We start from the raw sequence: 17,961 nt of genomic DNA on the forward strand, positions 1-17,961 counted from the left end.
TCGGTTGTGTATTAATGCAACGAACGAAGGTAATTGCTTATGCGTCTAGACAATTGAAGATTCACGAGCAAAATTATACGACACACGATTTAGAATTAGGCGCTGTTGTTTTTGCATTAAAGACTTGGAGGCACTACTTATATGGGGTCAAAAGTATTATATATACCGACCACAAAAGTCTTCAACATATATTTAATCAGAAACAACTGAACATGAGGCAGCGCAGGTGGATTGAATTGTTGAATGATTATGACTTTGAGATTCGTTACCACCCGGGAAAGGCGAATGTGGTAGCCGACGCTTTGAGTAGAAAGGACAGAGAACCCATTTGAGTAAAAGCTATGAATATAATGATTCACAATAACCTTACCACTCAAATAAAGGAGGCGCAACAAGGAGTTTTAAAAGAGGAAAATTTAAAGGATGAAATACCCAAAGGATCGGAGAAGCATCTTAATATTCGGGAAGACGGAACCCGATATAGGGCTGAAAGAATTTGGGTACCAAAATTTGGAGATATGAGAGAAATGGTACTTAGAGAAGCTCATAAAACCAGATACTCAATACATCCTGGAACGGGGAAGATGTACAAAGATCTCAAGAAACATTTTTGGTGGCCAGGTATGAAAGCTGATGTTGCTAAATACGTAGGGGAATGTTTGACGTGTTCTAAGGTCAAAGCTGAGCATTAGAAACCATCAGGTCTACTTCAACAACCCGAAATCCCGGAATGGAAATGGGAAACATTACCATGGATTTCATCACTAAATTGCCAAGGACTGCAAGTGGTTTTGATACTATTTGGGTAATAGTTGATCGTCTCACCAAATCAGCACACTTTCTGCCAATAAGAGAAGATGACAAGATGGAGAAGTTAGCACGACTGTATTTGAAGGAAGTCATCTTCAGACATGGAATACCAATCTCTATTATCTCTGATAGGGATGGCAGATTTGTTTCAAGGTTTTGGCAGACATTACAACAAGCATTGGGAACTCGTCTAGACATGAGTACTGCCTATCATCCATAAACCGATGGGCAGAGCGAAAGGACGATACAGACTCTTGAAGACATGCTACGAGCATATGTTATTGATTTTGGAAACGGTTGGGATCGACATCTACCATTAGCAGAATTTTCCTACAACAACAGTTACCACTCGAGTATCGAAATGGCATCGTTCTAAGCACTTTATGGTAGAAAGTGCAGATCTCCAATTTGTTGGAATGAATTGGGGGATAGACAGATTACGGGTCCGGAGATAATCCAAGAAACTACAGAGAAAATCATCCAAATTCAACAACGGTTGAAAACCGCTCAGAGTCGACAAAAGAGCTACGCGGACCTTAAAAGGAAAGATATAGAATTTGAAATTGGGGAGATGGTCATGCTTAAGGTTTTGCCTTGGAAAGGCGTTGTTCGATTTGGTAAACGGGGGAAACTAAATTCAAGATACATTGGACCATTCAAGATTTTAGATCGTGTCGGACCAGTAGCCTACCGACTTGAATTACCTCAACAACTCGCCAATGTACATAATACCTTTCATGTCTCGAATCTGAAGAAGTTCTTAGCTAAAGAAGATCTCACTATTCCTTTAGACAAAATTAACATCAATGAAAAACTACAATTCATTGAAGAACCCGTCGAAATAATGGATCGTGAGGTTAAAAGGCTCAAGCAAAACAAGATACCAATTGTTAAGGTTTGATGGAATGCTCGTAGAGGACTCGAGTTCACCTGGGAACGAGAAGATCAGATGAAGAAGAAATACCCGCACTTATTTCCAGAAGATACGTCAACACCTCCAACTGCTTAAAATTTCGGGACGCAATTTATTTAACGGGTAGGTACTGTAGTGACCCGAACTTTTCCATGTATATATATATATTAAATGAAATTGATATTTATATGATTAAGTGTTTCCAACATATTAAGCAATCAAACTTGTTAAGACTTGATTAATTGAAATAGGTTTTATATAGACAATTGACCACCCAAGTTGACCGGTGATTCACGAACGTTAAAACTTGTAAAAACTATATGATGTCATATATATGGATATATATATATAGTTAACAGGGTATTATGATAAGTAAACATATCATTAAGTATATTAACAATGAACTACATATGTGAAAACAAGACTAATAACTTAATGATTTCTAAACGAGACATATATGTAACGATTATCGTTGTAACGACATTTAATTGTATATATATCATATTAAGATATATTAATATATCATAATATCATGATAATGTAATAATTTAACATCTCATTTGATATAATAAACAATGGGTTAACAACACTTAAGAGGATCGTTAACCTAAAGGCTTCAAAACAACATTTACATGTAACGACTAACGATGACTTAACGACTCAGTTAAAATGTATATACATGTAGTGTTTTAATATGTATTTATACACTTTTGAAAGACTTCAAGACACTTATCAAAATACTTCTACTTAACAAAAATGCTTACAATTACATCCTCGTTCAGTTTCATCAACAATTCTACTCGTATGCACCCGTATTCGTACTCGTACAATACACAGCATTTAGATGTATGTACTATTGGTATATACACTCCAATGATCAGCTCTTAGCAGCCCATGTGAGTCACCTAACACATGTGGGAACCATCATTTGGTAACTAGCATGAAATATCTCATAAAATTACAAAACTATTAGTAATCATTCATGATTTATTTACATGTAAACAAAATTACACATCCTTTATATCTAATTCATATACCAACGATCAAAAACACCTACAAACACTTTCATTCATCAATTTTCTTCATCAAATTGATCTCTCTCAAGTTCTATCTTCAAGTTCTAAGTGTTCTTCATAAATTCTATAAGTTCTAGTTTCATAAAATCAAGAATACTTCCAAGTTTGCTAGCTTACTTCCAATCTTGTAAAGTGATCATCCAACCTCAAGAAATCTTTCTTATTTATAGTAAGATATCTTTCTAATACAAGGTAATACTCATATTCAAACTTTGATTCAATTTCTATAACTATAACAATCTTAATTCGAGTGGAAATCTTACTTGAACTTGTTTTCGTGTCATGATTCTGCTTCAAGAACTTTCAAGCCATCCAAGAATCCTTTGAAGCTAGATATATTTTTCTCATTTCCAGTGGGTTTATCCACAAAACCTGAGGTAGTAATGATGTTCATAACATCATTCGATTCATATATATAAAACTACCTTATTCGAACGTTTAAACTTGTAATCACTAGAACATAGTTTAGTTAATTCTAAACTTGTTCGCAAACAAAAGTTAATCCTTCTAACTTGACTTTTAAAATCAACTAAACACGTGTTCTATATCTATATGATATGCTAACTTAATGATTTAAAACCTGAAAACACGAAAAACACCGTAAAACTGGATATACGCCGTCGTAGTAACACCGCGGGCTATTTTGGGTTAGTTAATTAAAAACTATGATAAACTTTGATTTAAAAGTTGTTCTTCTGGGAAAATGATTTTTCTTATGAACATGAAACTATATCCAAAAATCATGATTAAACTCAAAATGGAAGTATGTTTTCCAAAATGGTCATCTAGATGTCGTTCTTTCGACTAAAATGACTACCTTTACAAAAACGACTTGTAACCTGTATTTCCGACTATAAACCTATACTTTTTCTGTATAGATTCATAAACTTAAGTTCAATATGAAACCATAGCAATTGGATTCACTCAAAATGGATTTAAAACGAAGAAGTTATGAGTAAAACAAGATTGGATATTTTTACTTGTTGTAGCTACGTGAAAATTGGTAACAAATCTATACAAATCATATCCTAGCTAACTTATATTGTATTATACATGTATTCTATTATATTATGTAATCTTGGGATACCATAGACACGTATGCAAATGTTTTGACATATCATATCGACCCATCTATATATATTATTTGGAACAACCATAGACACTCTATATGCAGTAATGTTGGAGTTAGCTATACAGGGTTGAGGTTGATTCCAAAAATATATATACTTTGAGTTGTGATCTAGCCTGAGACGTGTATACACTGGGTCGTGGATTGGGTCAAGATAATATATATCAATTTATTTCTGTACATCTAACTATGGACAACTAGTTGTAGGTTACTAACGAGGACAGCTGACTGAAAATATTTAAAACATTAAAACGTATTAAAAAATGTTGTAAATATATTTTGAACATACTTTGATATATTTGTACATATTTGTTATAGGTTCGTGAATCGACCAGTGGCCTAGTCTTACTTCCAGACGAAGTAAAAATCTGTGAAAGTGAGTTATAGTCCCACTTTTAAAATCTAATATTTTGGGATGAGAATACATGCAGCTTTATAAATGTTCTACAAAATAGACACAAGTACGCAAAACTACATTCTATGGTTGGATTATTAAACCGAATATCGCCCTTCAAGTCTGGTAGCCTAAGAATTAGGGAAATGGCCCCTAATTGACGCGAATCCTAAAGATAGATCTATTGGGCTTAACAACCCCCATTCAGGTTATGGATGGTTTAGTACTTCGAGATTATTATACAGACGAGAGGTTTTGTTTTGGGGATATTCTATGCATTAAGTTAATGTCGGTTACCAGGTGTTCAACATATGAATGATTTTTATCTCTATGCATTTTGCGAAATGCCTTATAAGAGATGTGTTATAAAAATGAAATCTTGTGGTCTATTATTATGATTTAATAATATGTAGGTTAAACCTATAACTCACCAACAATTTTGTTGACGTTTTAAGCATGTTTATTCTCAGGTGATTATTAAGAGCTTCCGCTGTTGCATACTAAATTAAGGACAAGATTTGGAGTCCATGCTTGGATAATATTGTTTAAAAACTGCATTCGAAGACTTATGTTGATGTGTAATATTATTGTAAACTATTATGTAATGGTCGTGTGAAAAACGCTATATTTTAGATTATCATTATTTGATAATCGTCGTAATATTTTAAAGGTTATGGTTTGTTTTAAAATCGAATGCAGTCTTTGAAAAACGTCTCATATAGAGGTCAGAAACCTCGCTACGAAATCAATTAATATGGAACGCTTATAATCAACATGAATGGGACATTTCATCCAGCCACGGCACGGCATAAGCCTATCCGGGAGTCTGACGAGGAAAAACGCGTTTTCTTGCTGTTTAAGTTGTTTCCTTGTTTAGATTTGCCTATATAAACACCCTATTGTAACCCTACCATGTGTGCACGAAATTAATAGTGAAAATATCTAGTTTGCGCCCGTAGATTAAACCCTTATCAGAGTTTTCGATTTGGGATATAACCACGTTAAATCACGTATCGTTTTATGCTTTTATTTATCGTTATGCTTTAATTATTCGTTTGTCGTTCGTGGGTTGTTTGTGATTGACGATACCACAATCACATGTTCTTGGTTGGGTCCTAAATCTTAACAAGTGGTAGCATGAGCTCAAGGTTTCGACTTTGGGAGCGATGCCGAATTTGAAAGCAAGTTTCTTCGATATGGTTGATGATTCGGTTTTCTATCAAGGTTAGATCAAACGACGGGCTGAGGGATTTATTTCGCAACATGTATCGAGACCAGGTGACTGAGTTGGTCGTGATGAACTCAAGGATATGTCTATGTATTCAGGAGAGTTGATCACACAAGATTCGGGCGATTGCATTATGATGGTGATTTTTTTCGCGAAGGGTTACGGAGTCAGAGGTCGGGGTCGATGGGTTCGTTGCGGAGAGATTTTTTGGGAGATCCGAGTGTCGGATCTGAGTTCTCGTTCTTCCCGATCATGTGCGAAAAAATGATTGAACTTTCAAATTCGGAGTTCCAAGAGCTGCTGTAGTAGAAAGTTTGTAGCGGGTTCGTTAATTTTTGGATCGACTTTATTGTTTGTGTGTTAATAGTAGACTTACTGATCTACACGTGGTAAAAATTTGAGGCTGATCTGACCGTTGGATCTTGAGATATGATTTTTCGAATGTGGGCAGTTTTCAGGATGAAGTTTTTTGAGTTTGATGACGCTAGTGCGAGATGGTTTTTTCTCGAAAACTTCGAGCGATACGAGCTATGTATTCAGAGATGGGGGTTTGTTGTGGAAGCTCAGGAGGGTGTTTTTTCTCTCGGGTTAGAGTGGTTGAATAACAGACAAGATGCATCGGGTTGAAAGTCGGTAGTGGGAGTATCAGGGAAGTTTGGTGCTTGCGGGGTTTGGAAACGGGATGACCAATGGTATTTAGTCAATATTCCAGGGTTTATAAAATATGCAGGCGGATTGGAGTTTCTTGTCACTAAGGAAATTGGTTTTCGAAGGGAGTCAGATAGAACGCGTTCGACGGTTGCTCGGGTTTGGTTGAAGTTTCAACAAAAGGAGCGGTTTTCTTCGAGGGTGATCAATTAGAAGTCTTTAGGTGATGGAAGAAGGGTGGATAATCTTGTAAGTCCCGGAACTTCAGCTTTCTAGGATCGTTGAGGGTGTCGAAAACTTGGTGTTTGTTTGATAACTGACGAAAGTTATCGAGCTAGTGGGAGTTAGTCAACTAGTAGAGTTGCGGAGATGATTATGCGACGTTGTTCTCCAATGTTCTCAAGATTAGTGTGATGATTCCAGATAACACTAGGGCTTCGAGTACTTGTTTTAAACTCCGATGGCAAAGAAATTTGCGACTGACTGGTGGTACGAACCAAGTTTCTTCTCGAGTAGCCGCGGTATTATTTCTTAGTCGTACAGTGGGAGCGTGCTTAGGATGAGAAGATGTGTTTATGATATTCATAGCTATGAGGAGGTCAGTGAACCAGCGAGAAAGTGGAAAGTTGAAAAGTTAGTAGATTTTGAGGTTGTGACTGCGTTCTGATTGGAGCCATGATGAAGAGTCTACGAGGGCGTCTGTTGAATTTTCTGATTGTTGGAAAGGAAAATCATAGATAGACGGTGAAATCCTGTACGAGGGTGATCATTGACATATGTGTTAGGGATTGGACATGTTTAGAGTGATCGGTGAAACGGTGTAGTCTCATGAAGAATCCTATAATTTAAGAGTTGCATACTTCAATTGGTCTTCTGGTGTATGAGGATGATCTTCGTGTTAAAAGATAGTGGCGATAGAAACCGAGATGGCCCAAGCTAGTAACTATGAGAATAGATTATCACTCAGCGGTGTTTTTTGGTGTCGAAAGTCTTTACTTGCTTGTAGGCTAACGAGTGAAGTGCGGCGTGATTCGGGTGTCTCATCCGGCGGTATCAAAAGGAGTTGGTAATCGGCTAGTCTATAGTTATTGTGGGTTTGTTTAAACATAGTGACGGGTTGGCGAAGGTTGTGTTTAGATCATCTTTCAAGTGGGAGATTGTTGGATGTGTGAAAGATATCAAAACCACAAGAAAAGTGCGATTTAGTGTTAAGGCGCGCCGTGACTCATTAAGGCGCGTCATGGCTCAACACTTGGATTGAGGTTCGAAGGTTGCAATGATGTCGGTTTTGAAATCATACTTTAATTTACGACGCGGCTCCCCCAATCACGGCGCGACTTAAGCCTATCCGGGAGCCTGACAAGGAAAAACATGTTTTCTTGTTCTTTAAGTTGTTTCCTTGTTTATATTTGCCTATATAAACACCCTATTGTAATCCTAACATGTGTGCACAAAATTAATAGTGAAAAATCTATGGTTTGCGCCCGTGGAGTAAACATTTCTCCGTGTTTTGGAGTTGGGATATAACCACGTTAAATCCCGTGTCGTTTTATGCTTTTATTTATCGTTATGCTTTAATTATTCGTTTGTCGTTCGTGAGTTGTTTGTGATTAACGATACCACAATCACATGTTCTTGTTTGGGTCCTAAATCCTAACACTATAGACTTGAGATAAAACATGCAAAACAGGTCAACAATAATGTTGGTGAATCTACAAATTTTAGCTAACGAATACCAGTATGTTTTAATAAATCGGTTTTCAGAAATCAGTTATCAGTATTAGACCACGAGTTTTCGTACAACCCAGTTGTATAGCATATACATTATCATGAGCACTTGAATACAAAGCTTAACCAATACATAGTAAACTATGCAATCCTTTACCATATCTTAGTATACACTTGCATTAGTGTATGTTATACGAAGTAATAAGCACCGCAGTATGTAGGGTGAGGCTGTCAAACCTAATAGATCTGTCCTTACGATTCATGCTTCCCAAGTAACTAAAGTATTCAAGCTAAGGGACTTTTAGGCATCAACTCATATGTATAAAGATTTAGTACACGTGTCTAAAGCGTAAAATAGTTTAGAAATCAGCATGTTATCTCATCCCAAAGATAAAAGTAAAATGGGGCTGAAGATTCACCTTAAGTGCTCGGTAAAGTATTGCAAAAACAAAGTAATTTCGGACGGTTACGACCGTGTAATGAAACCTAGACATATAATTATGCAGTCACATAAGTCTATTCAAACTAGAAGTTAGTCCATGGTGTGAATTATCCTATTGCTCAGTCCGACTCGATTAGGTTGTAAAAGTTAACACGTAATCAACAGAGTTCATGGAAGTCAACCAAAGTCAAACTTGGTCAATGATGGTCAACCTAAGTCAAACACATTAGTAGGTCATGAAATATTGGTCACTAAGTCAAACCAAGTCCAATTGACCACTTTCAGATTTCAGTTTCACTGTTTCAACAGTTTACGGTTACGTATCGTGTAAATAGTCCGTTAACGACCAAATAGTACCATAAAACCCAAAGCAAGTAAGATATGCCTATAGTGATTTACATGTCAGTAGGTAAGGTTTATACCACTCTAGAAACCTAGGCCATATGGTCTATACATTCATAGAAACACGTTTTACAATCACACATTACACATAACAGTTTCAGCTCGCGCGTCATAATTGAAAATCTACCATTTATTCTAGAAAAATGAAAAACACATAAGACCAGTGGGAGGTGATCAAAGACATCCCAAAGTTTCACCTGTAAAAAGATCTAAGATTTTTGTGTAGCCAATTCATACAGTTTTGCATCCAAAGTTCAATGTTTTGATTTGGACAGATTCTAGACTTCGCATGTTATGACCCTTATAACACATAATTAATTAAGTTTCACATGTTGACATATAAATACAATATGCTCCCTAATATGTAACTATTTATATTCCAGAAGGGCAAGTCTAAAAAAACACACAATTCAAGTTATACCATTTTCTCCGCACTCGGGACAAATTCGGTCACAATTAGGGTGGTCATATTCGCATGCATTTATCTCAACATCTAGGAACCTTTAAGATACAATGTCTACATGAAAAGTCAAGTACTAATCATTTTCGTTTTCGTCCTGACTCGTCTCGTCGTATTTTCATTTATATTTTCATTCTTATCCCATATACATTTCCTCCACTGTAACTAAAACACACACGTAATTATTACGTAATTGGTCTCTTTCCCTTATCTCTAAATAGAAAAAAACTTGTATTACGTCATCTTTTATCAAAACATTAAATATTAACATTTTTTTTTGGTAAGCGAGGAAACCCTCCTATGAATTTAAATGAGTTATAACTTTGAATGCCTATGAATTAATTTCAAGAAAGTGGTCGTTCATGTCAGGAGTATTCTTTATTTTTTCATCTCGATTGGGTTGGTGTTTAGTGTATCTCTCTGTTGGTACAAGATCGAAAAGAATGCATTGGATAGATGCCCGCGCATTGAGAAGGAAGGACGTTTTCGGATGCAAAAGGCCAAGGGTAGATGCCGTATATGACCCATGGATCTCCAAACAGGAAACTGTATACAAGCTCCCACTCATTGACTTAATTATGATGTAATATTTGTCTCTCTCAGGTCAGATCAACCATTCATTAAAATTTTGACAATTAATGTAAATTTCAAACATTAATTTGGTAGCTAGTAATACAAATACAAACTACTCCCACCATCTCAATTTAATAATTTAATTTTAATTTTTCAAGTATTTCTTTGTCAACTTTAACTTAAAACATTTTAATTTCTTTTATATATTATTTAACAAAATTTATATAAATGAAAAACGTCCAAAGCTCAATACATTTATATAAATTTCATTAAATAATAAATAACACAAATAAATATATTTTAAGCCAAAGTTGCTAAAAAAAAGATTTGAAAAGTTAAATTGGGACCGAGAAAATACTTTTGCAAAGTATGATTTTTAAATTTATAATTTAATTATGCAAAGTATGATTAGTAAATTGAAATTTTTAAATTTCTTATGATTATTAAAGTTAGAAAAGAATAGGTTTTGGCGGATTGTGTTTGTGTTAATCTCAATCGTACGGCCCTGAATTACTTAAATTTATCCAACTATTGTATATAACCCGTTGATTACTTTTGACCCCCAATTTAGCTTTCGTGCATCTTTACCCTCGATTAATCAAGATCCCAAGATACTTTGCCAAATTATTCCGTTTTCAGGTACATCTTTCTCACTATCTCAAAACCCTATCTTAATTTTACTTCTTGGTGATTAAATTGTGTACTTTTTATATACAATTATTATATGAAGAAATAAAATAAGCTATAAATCCGGGAGCGATTTTGCTAATTGTCGTTTAATTAGATCCGTTTCCAGTTGTCTAAGTTAAGCATCTGGTTCAACCTTTTTTGATTAATTGATAATTTTTTTTCTTTCTGAAATATGACCAAAACCCTATTTAGGTTTTAATGATGATTATTATTGAATTCTGTGTTTTATTATTTCCTTGATGAAATTTTCAGATGTTTTATTGCCTGCATTGAACTGACAGTTAATCTTTGGCCCTAATTTATAATTTATATCTATAATGTTTAAAGTATTATAGTTATTAATCCTTGTTGCCATGGATAACTGTTAATTAGTATAAAGCTCAATTTAATTTGGGTTTTTAATACTATTAAAGGCTGAGAATTTGAATTGATCAATGAGGTACAGGGTACTTCTGCCTATTTTTTTAATTTGAGCAATAACAGTGTTCTCTAACCTAGTTTTTTTTTTTTTTTTTTTTTTTTTTTTTTTTTTTTAATTCTTATTTGATTGAGTAATGAATAATGAATGTAAAAAGCTTAATGTGCTAGTTTTTAGCTCTCAAAGTGGTTTAAGAACTTTAAGGTTCGAAATAGTTATTGGATTTGATATCTGGTACAAAAGGTTGCTAATTATGACTATGCCACACAACGACTACATGCTACTTAAATACGTGCAAATAGCCACAATGGCATGAAATCTTGTGGATGTCTATCAACATTAATTGCAGTTAGTGCCAATTAGGCTGGTTCAAATAACCACGTCTTAACCTGATATTGATGACATGTGTCTCGAGCGTTAAATAAACTGTAAAGTAAAATCTTAGGGGGTACTTCACATTTCAGGAGTTATTACTCTGAAAAGGGTTTTATATCCAATCTTAAATACTATATTGTATCTATGTAATGGGTTAGAATTGACATAATTTCTGATGGTGAGGGATTGACCTGTTTTTGGAGGCAGTTACAAAATTCTAACATGTTGTTGACATTGTAATTTTCCAATAGCTGAGGTTATGGGCATGTTTGGTAAGGAAGATTTTGGAGCTTTTAGGAGCTTCTAGCTTTTATAAAAAAGCTCGTATATAATAAAAAAACTGTTTTTGGTTAAAATATCTTCAAGCTTTTAGACAGAGGGAAAAAACTAAAAGCCAGAAGCTACTAGAACCAGCGTTTGGAAAAAAGGTCTTAGCTTTTTGTCATTTTACTCTTTATTTTAACAGCTTCAGAATATTATTTTGCCAAACACCTAAATACATCTAAAAAGCTAATAAATGCCATCAGCTAGTTTTACCAAACATACCCTATAATTCTTGTGTATGGTTTTCTTAAATTTCAAGATGCATATGGTTGTTATACTCCTACTTTCGATATATTTCTTTTAAAAAGAGAATTTATGTCAACTGATTTATTTAATGCAGGACGATTGACTTGAAGTTTATGATCTAATTTGTACGCTTTAAAATATGGAAGATACACCCGTGTTAACTAACGATGGCGAGGAATTTATGATGCTTCCAGCATCTAATAGTCCTGATGACACAGAACCTAGTGATCATGAGGTTAAGGAACCACAATTGAATGGGGAGATCTTGGAGACTGACAACTCTGAGCATGATTCAGTAGTTAATTCAACTGAAATTCAAGTTAGTGTTGAAGTAAATACGTCTACAATCGTAGAGAATAAAGTTTCAACCTTTGCTGAGAATGGTTCAACTACTTCAACAGTTCAAGATGGAACTTATAACAGAAATGGAAGCCCTGTCAGAAATCGTGAGATAGACGGTATCTTTAACTTTGTTTAACTGATTCTTTTTTAATTTATTTGAATGGATTTGTACATGGTAATACATAAATATAATTCTATCCTACTGCGATCCATACATGTGTGAACTTCTTATTTACTCTATTTGTATTTTTGTATACCGTCACTGACTTTTACAAATTATGCTAGCTGTATCTGGTATTAAGAGACCCCGAATAACTGTTGATGAACAACAAGCTTCAGTCCATGTTGTTTATAATTCTTTAACAAGGTATAAAGGAAAACACCATTGTTCAAACGTACTTCCTATTGTTCTTATTTAGATGTTGACATTCCCGTTTTAAATAATATATTCATGTTCGTAAATTTCGAAACGTTCTATGATATTCTCATAGTTTGTACCTTCGTTAGTTTTGGACCACCGTTTCATGTTGTCTGCTGATATACCTTGTCATATGAATTCTAACGATTGCTTATGCATATCAGAGAGAGTAAATGGAAGCTTGAGGAGTTCTTACAAAAGTGGTCAGAATGGCATGCTCGTCATCAACCAAAGGTTAGATGAACTTATTTATTTGATATACATATAAAATCTAAATTTCAGTTGCGTATATATAATGGAGTTTGGTGATTTGTAAGATTTGTTAATATTGATTTATGATTTTAAATCTGAGTTTTTGTACTGTTCAGGACTCTGAGGTTGAGTTAGAATCTGGTGAAGGCACCTATTTTCCAGCTCTCAGTGTCGGTTTGGACAAACCTTCTGCAGTGGTACGTAGATTAACTGCATGGTACAATGAGTTTGTACCCTTTACTTTGCTACTTACGTTATAGTAATACATAAAGTCTGGTTTTTAAATATTGCTAATTATTAAGTATTTTTATGATAAATTTGGAGGTGACAATACGGACAGGTTTGATGGGTTGGATAACATGTTCAAATCGGTATGCTAGTATTGGTTGGGTTGTGTTGTGTTGTGCCAAAAGCATTTCTTTGTACATAATATTTTTAATACCCGAATACATTGTTATTATCCTTAAACATATATTATCACAATGATGTTCTGTTTTTTCTTTCTATTTTTCCTTTTTTACTTGAACTTAACTTAAATGAGGATAGGAGGTTGTACGCATAATCCATTTGAGCTCTTTCTTTCTTAGCTATTTTGTGCCGACCCGTTTGAGATAAAAACGTAACTAAAATGACCCCTTTGTAAGTATATGGGTTGAAATTACTACTTCTAGGAAAAATGTTTTCGTATATCATGTACTTACATAGCTCACATATTGTTTTTTTAAACGTGTATTTGTATAGTCATTCTGGATGGATGGCCAAACTAAGAATCTACAAAGCAAGGAAGTTTTAGCTCTAGATACCAATTCAATTCCACTGTATGATCGTGGCTATTCGTTCGGACTAACAACGACAGATGGTCCGAGTAATGTAGACGGGTATGGCCCACTATTCTGGTGCATATTACTTTAACTGCTTCATTTTATAATTATAATACGTTACTCGTATTATTTACAGATTTTTAGAGTACTTTATGTATCATGCTTTTCAATGTTTTAATGTTGTCTTTTTTTTTTTCCCCTTGTGATTAGAGGTTTGGAAATAGTAGACGGTTCGCGGTGCTTCAATTGTGGTTCATACAGTCATGCACTGAAGGAATGCACTAAGCCGCGTGATAATGCTGCCGTTAATAACGCTCGTAAACAACTTAAAGCTAAGCGTGGTGGTAATCAGAATTCGATTTCTCGTAATCCGACTAGATATTATCAAGACACTCCAGGGGGCAAATTTGATGGTTTACGCCCAGGTGTGCTAGATGCAGAAACAAGAAAACTTCTGGGTCTTGGGGTATAATGCCATAAACCTTTTGACATTATTAATTATTAATTATAATTATAATTATGCAAGCTTAATTAACATAACATATTAGTAACATTCTTTTTTACTTGTATATATTAGGAGCTCGATCCACCTCCATGGCTTAACAGAATGCGAGAGATTGGTTACCCACCAGGGTACCTCGGTAAGTAAAAGTTTTATTTTTATATTTCTCGTCACTTTGACACATTTTGTTTAAGTTTTGTTTTGTGATTATTTAACTCTGTGTTATAAAACTCCCCGATTAATGCCTAGTACTCCCCTAGTTCTCCTTTTTAGGAACCGGCCTAGCCGATTTTTCAAAGTCCGAGTAATTAATTACTCAACGTCGGTCAATGTGTTAGAATTGTATTTAGATGGTCAAAAACGGATTTAGTTGGTCAAAATTGGTCAAAGTAAATATTTGTCAACATTTTAATGAGTTTAGATTAAGATTATAATTTTAGAATTTTTGAACAAATGAAGATCATGTTTATGTTTCTGGACAATTATGTTAACGTTTATGTCTGTGTTCATGGGTTTCTTGGATATTTACACATATAGTTTTGAAATTTATTATTTAAATGTATAAAAAGTCCAAGCCGATTACTCTCCAAATTGCCAATTACTTGTGAATCATTCTGTTATTTTTATTTGTTAAAATGCAGATGCGGATGATGAAGAGCAGCCATCCGGGATCGAAATATTCGGGGACGAGGTTGTCGTTGCCGTTAAACAAGAAACCGAGGACGGCGAAATCCTCGATATGGATATCTCCCCTCCTCATGATTCCGACCCACCTAAACCCGACCCGCCCAAGAAAATGAGCGTACAATTCCCAGGCGTGAACAGCCCAATCCCAGAAAACGCTGACGAATGGCGATGGGGAGCTAGGGCTTGGAAATTCGACTTACCTAGAAATCGATTATCAAATCATAGATCTGATAATTCAACCGAACCTGCAACCAGACCTCGTTATCATGAAGAAAGGTGGGGCCGTGATTATAGAGACGATGGTCCACCTGGAGTTGACCCTGTGTCATCAAGGTACCCTGGTTATGGGTCTAGAGAGTCGAGTTATGGTAGACGAAGTTCTTTGGTTCATGAAACGAGTTCGAGTCATGATGATGACAGGTGGAGCCCGTACTCTTTTGAGTCTTCGTCTCACCGAAAGGACAGGAATGAAGACCGACATCATCATCGTAGTTGGAGGTAAGTCAACACACGCTACATATAACATGTGATATCTTAGGTGAGATCAGGTTGGTAGCAAAAATATGCTTGTGCTTTTGTTAGTTTAGCCTCGGCCCAAGTATATTTATATTTATATTTTAACTATTATTGGCTTTTCAAATTATAACTATATATACCCTTTGATTATTGTTTCTGTCAAGCGTACATTTTAGCTGTTGTACTTTATAGCCCTTAAGGTTTTCATATGTATGTTGTACACCTAATTAATCTATGGTGGGATTAGTTTTATATTTGTTGGTTTCTTTTTACTACTAAATTGACTGCGATTCATGGTTGCATTGTGATAATTGCATAATATTTCATATGTGACTCTATGATTTGAAGTCCCCAAATGTGTTATTAAAATGATAATGAATAAAATTTACATATCGTCCCTAGGTGCCACCTCTTAACCAGATAAGGGGATGCCTGCGTGTATCTTAACCAGAAATTTTTCTTGTTATGTAAATCTTAATTTTAATTATATAAAATGATGTGCTCGTGGGGCTTAATTAAACTTAATAATCTTCAGAGTAGAGTAGGGAGGTAAAAGCATACCACTTTCCTTTGGCATACACTCGAGAATAAATTTCTTGAACATTTCTAACCTTAACTTGAAAAATGAGAATATGAAGGTGTGATATGACAAGTGAAATTGAAAAGAAAAAAGGAAAAATGTTTACAAAATTCATGGGAGGTGATACTTTCACCATTCAATTTTATATTTCTACCATCATTTGATGCCCTTTTAAAAAAAAATATTTATCATTAAATTCTAACAAGAAGTTTTTGGTATTTTAGAGCATTTAGTAGAATTACGTAAAAGTTGTGGTGAAAATATCAATTCTCAAAATTTATTTAATACTTCCTCTGTTCAAAAATAAATGTTATGTATGACTTTGCATGGTCTTTCTTTTAAAATTTTAATTTCAAATATTATTATTTGTGTTATATAATATTTAATAAAAGTTATATTAATGAAAGGGGAACCATTTTAAATCGAATCTATTCACATATCTTTCATTAAATATTATGTAATACAAATAAAAATATTTAAAGTCAAAATATCAAAAGATTGACTTACAAAAGTCAAACAATACACTTATGCCTCGTTTGGCTCACGAAATCCAATGGGATTCCTGCAGAATTGAAATGAAATCTAGACACGCGTTGTGTCTAAATTCAATTTCAATTCCGCCAGAATTTCATTGAATTCCATGAGCCAAACGGGGCCTTATATTGGAACGGAGGGAATAATGTACATTATTTAATAATGTAAAGAATGGTTTTTACGTTAAGGTTATTAGAGACTTTATTGATGACAGGATTCTACCTTAGATACAGGTGAATTTTTATTTGTTTAATATTATTCTGCGTAAAGTTAATATTTTTCTATGGAGACTCGCGATGGATACACTCCCGACTCGGTTAAAGTTTTCGATGAGAGGGCTGGAAATCATGTTTATAGCTTGTCCAACTTGCGGTAATACCGTGGAGTCTTGTGACCATGTGTTTTTACGTGTCTAATTGCTGAGCAACTTTGGACCAAATTTCGTGTGTGAACGAATTGGAATATGTCACCATTTCAATCATGGAACAATTGGTTTCTTTGGTTTGAAGGATGGACTGCAGCGATTGCAAAGAAGGCGAATCTAGAAGCAATTGTGAGAGCTATGCTTTGGTGTATTAGGAGATATAGAAACGAATTCTTGTTTAGTGTTGTACCCAATTGAGGAAAGATTGTTTATATGATAATATTTGTAATTTTTCTTTTCGTTGAGTAAATTATAGAGGTAAACAAAAATTAAGCCGCAATATGTGGCTTATAAATTCCTTGTAATGGTTGGGTTGTTAGCCCGTTTCTAGATTCTTGTTAGCCGGTGTGTTTAATAGAATTTGACGTTCCAAAAAAAGGGTGGAGTGATAATTCACCTCCTAAGTAATTAATCCACACACATCATTTCACCAAGAATAATTTGCTTTTTTTGCTAAAATAACGATTACTTCTAAAATAAAAGGATCTCCATAAATAGATGAAAAACGCTCAAATCGAGGAAATAAGATGCAACGAAGGGCTCGAAGAGAGTAATCAAACTAAATCAACCTAACTTATATGCTAACTTGAACCGAGCACAACGAACAAAAAACCAATGATATACAAAACAACAAGCCACATATCAAAGATCACAAAAACATTCTAATATAACAAATCTATAACTCAAAAAGTCAAAAGCAACCTAAAGGACCGATGACAAAACATAAACATTCACGAACAAATTAACCGGCTTTTGAATGCCGATTCTTGTTATTTCTTTTGTCCGGTCAAGAGGTTATCCTGTCAACCTTTTCAATATGCACTCTTTTTCCTCTACTAGATTAAAAGTTGAAAGAACTGTAGGCCGAGCTACCATTTATAATGGGTCCCGGAGCGCACAGAGGTATCAAATGAAGATCCGTCAAACCAAGAACAAGGAGTTGGCGTAGTGGTAGTGAATTGTTTTCTCATATGAGAGGTCAGTGGTTCGACTCCCACTCGCTGCAAAATTTCCCTTGTTGTTGCTCGT

The 17,961-nt window shown here is 34.7% G+C and overlaps 1 protein-coding gene across 3 annotated transcripts; it reads left to right on the top strand.

Moving 5' to 3' along the window:
- Positions 1-10,380: 10,380 nt before the first annotated feature.
- Positions 10,381-15,544, top strand: LOC139866358 (uncharacterized). 3 transcript variants are annotated; one of them, XM_071854580.1, is made up of 9 exons: positions 10,381-10,442; positions 11,951-12,314; positions 12,484-12,565; positions 12,781-12,850; positions 12,985-13,065; positions 13,610-13,746; positions 13,900-14,155; positions 14,267-14,330; positions 14,833-15,544. In XM_071854580.1, exons 2-9 carry the CDS (start codon positions 11,996-11,998, stop codon positions 15,378-15,380), a joined length of 1,557 nt encoding a protein of 518 aa, XP_071710681.1. In that variant the 5' UTR covers positions 10,381-10,442; positions 11,951-11,995; the 3' UTR covers positions 15,381-15,544. The 3 variants fall into 3 exon arrangements, with proteins under 3 accessions (XP_071710681.1, XP_071710683.1, XP_071710682.1); XM_071854582.1 differs by having other exon boundaries at positions 11,951-12,302; XM_071854581.1 differs by lacking the exon at positions 10,381-10,442 and adding an exon at positions 11,296-11,714.
- Positions 15,545-17,961: the final 2,417 nt, after the last annotated feature.

This window comes from Rutidosis leptorrhynchoides, chromosome 9, assembly GCF_046630445.1.
Source record: "Rutidosis leptorrhynchoides isolate AG116_Rl617_1_P2 chromosome 9, CSIRO_AGI_Rlap_v1, whole genome shotgun sequence".
NCBI classification, from domain to species: Eukaryota; Viridiplantae; Streptophyta; class Magnoliopsida; order Asterales; family Asteraceae; genus Rutidosis; species Rutidosis leptorrhynchoides.

Coding starts and splice junctions, on each gene's coding strand:
- LOC139866358 (XM_071854580.1), top strand. CDS start 11,996: ATGGAAGATACACCCGTGTTAACTAACGATGGCGAGGAATTTATGATG. Junction 12,315..12,483: donor CAGAAATCGTGAGATAGACG/GTATCTTTAACT, acceptor AAATTATGCTAG/CTGTATCTGGTATTAAGAGA. Junction 13,066..13,609: donor TGGACAAACCTTCTGCAGTG/GTACGTAGATTA, acceptor GTATTTGTATAG/TCATTCTGGATGGATGGCCA.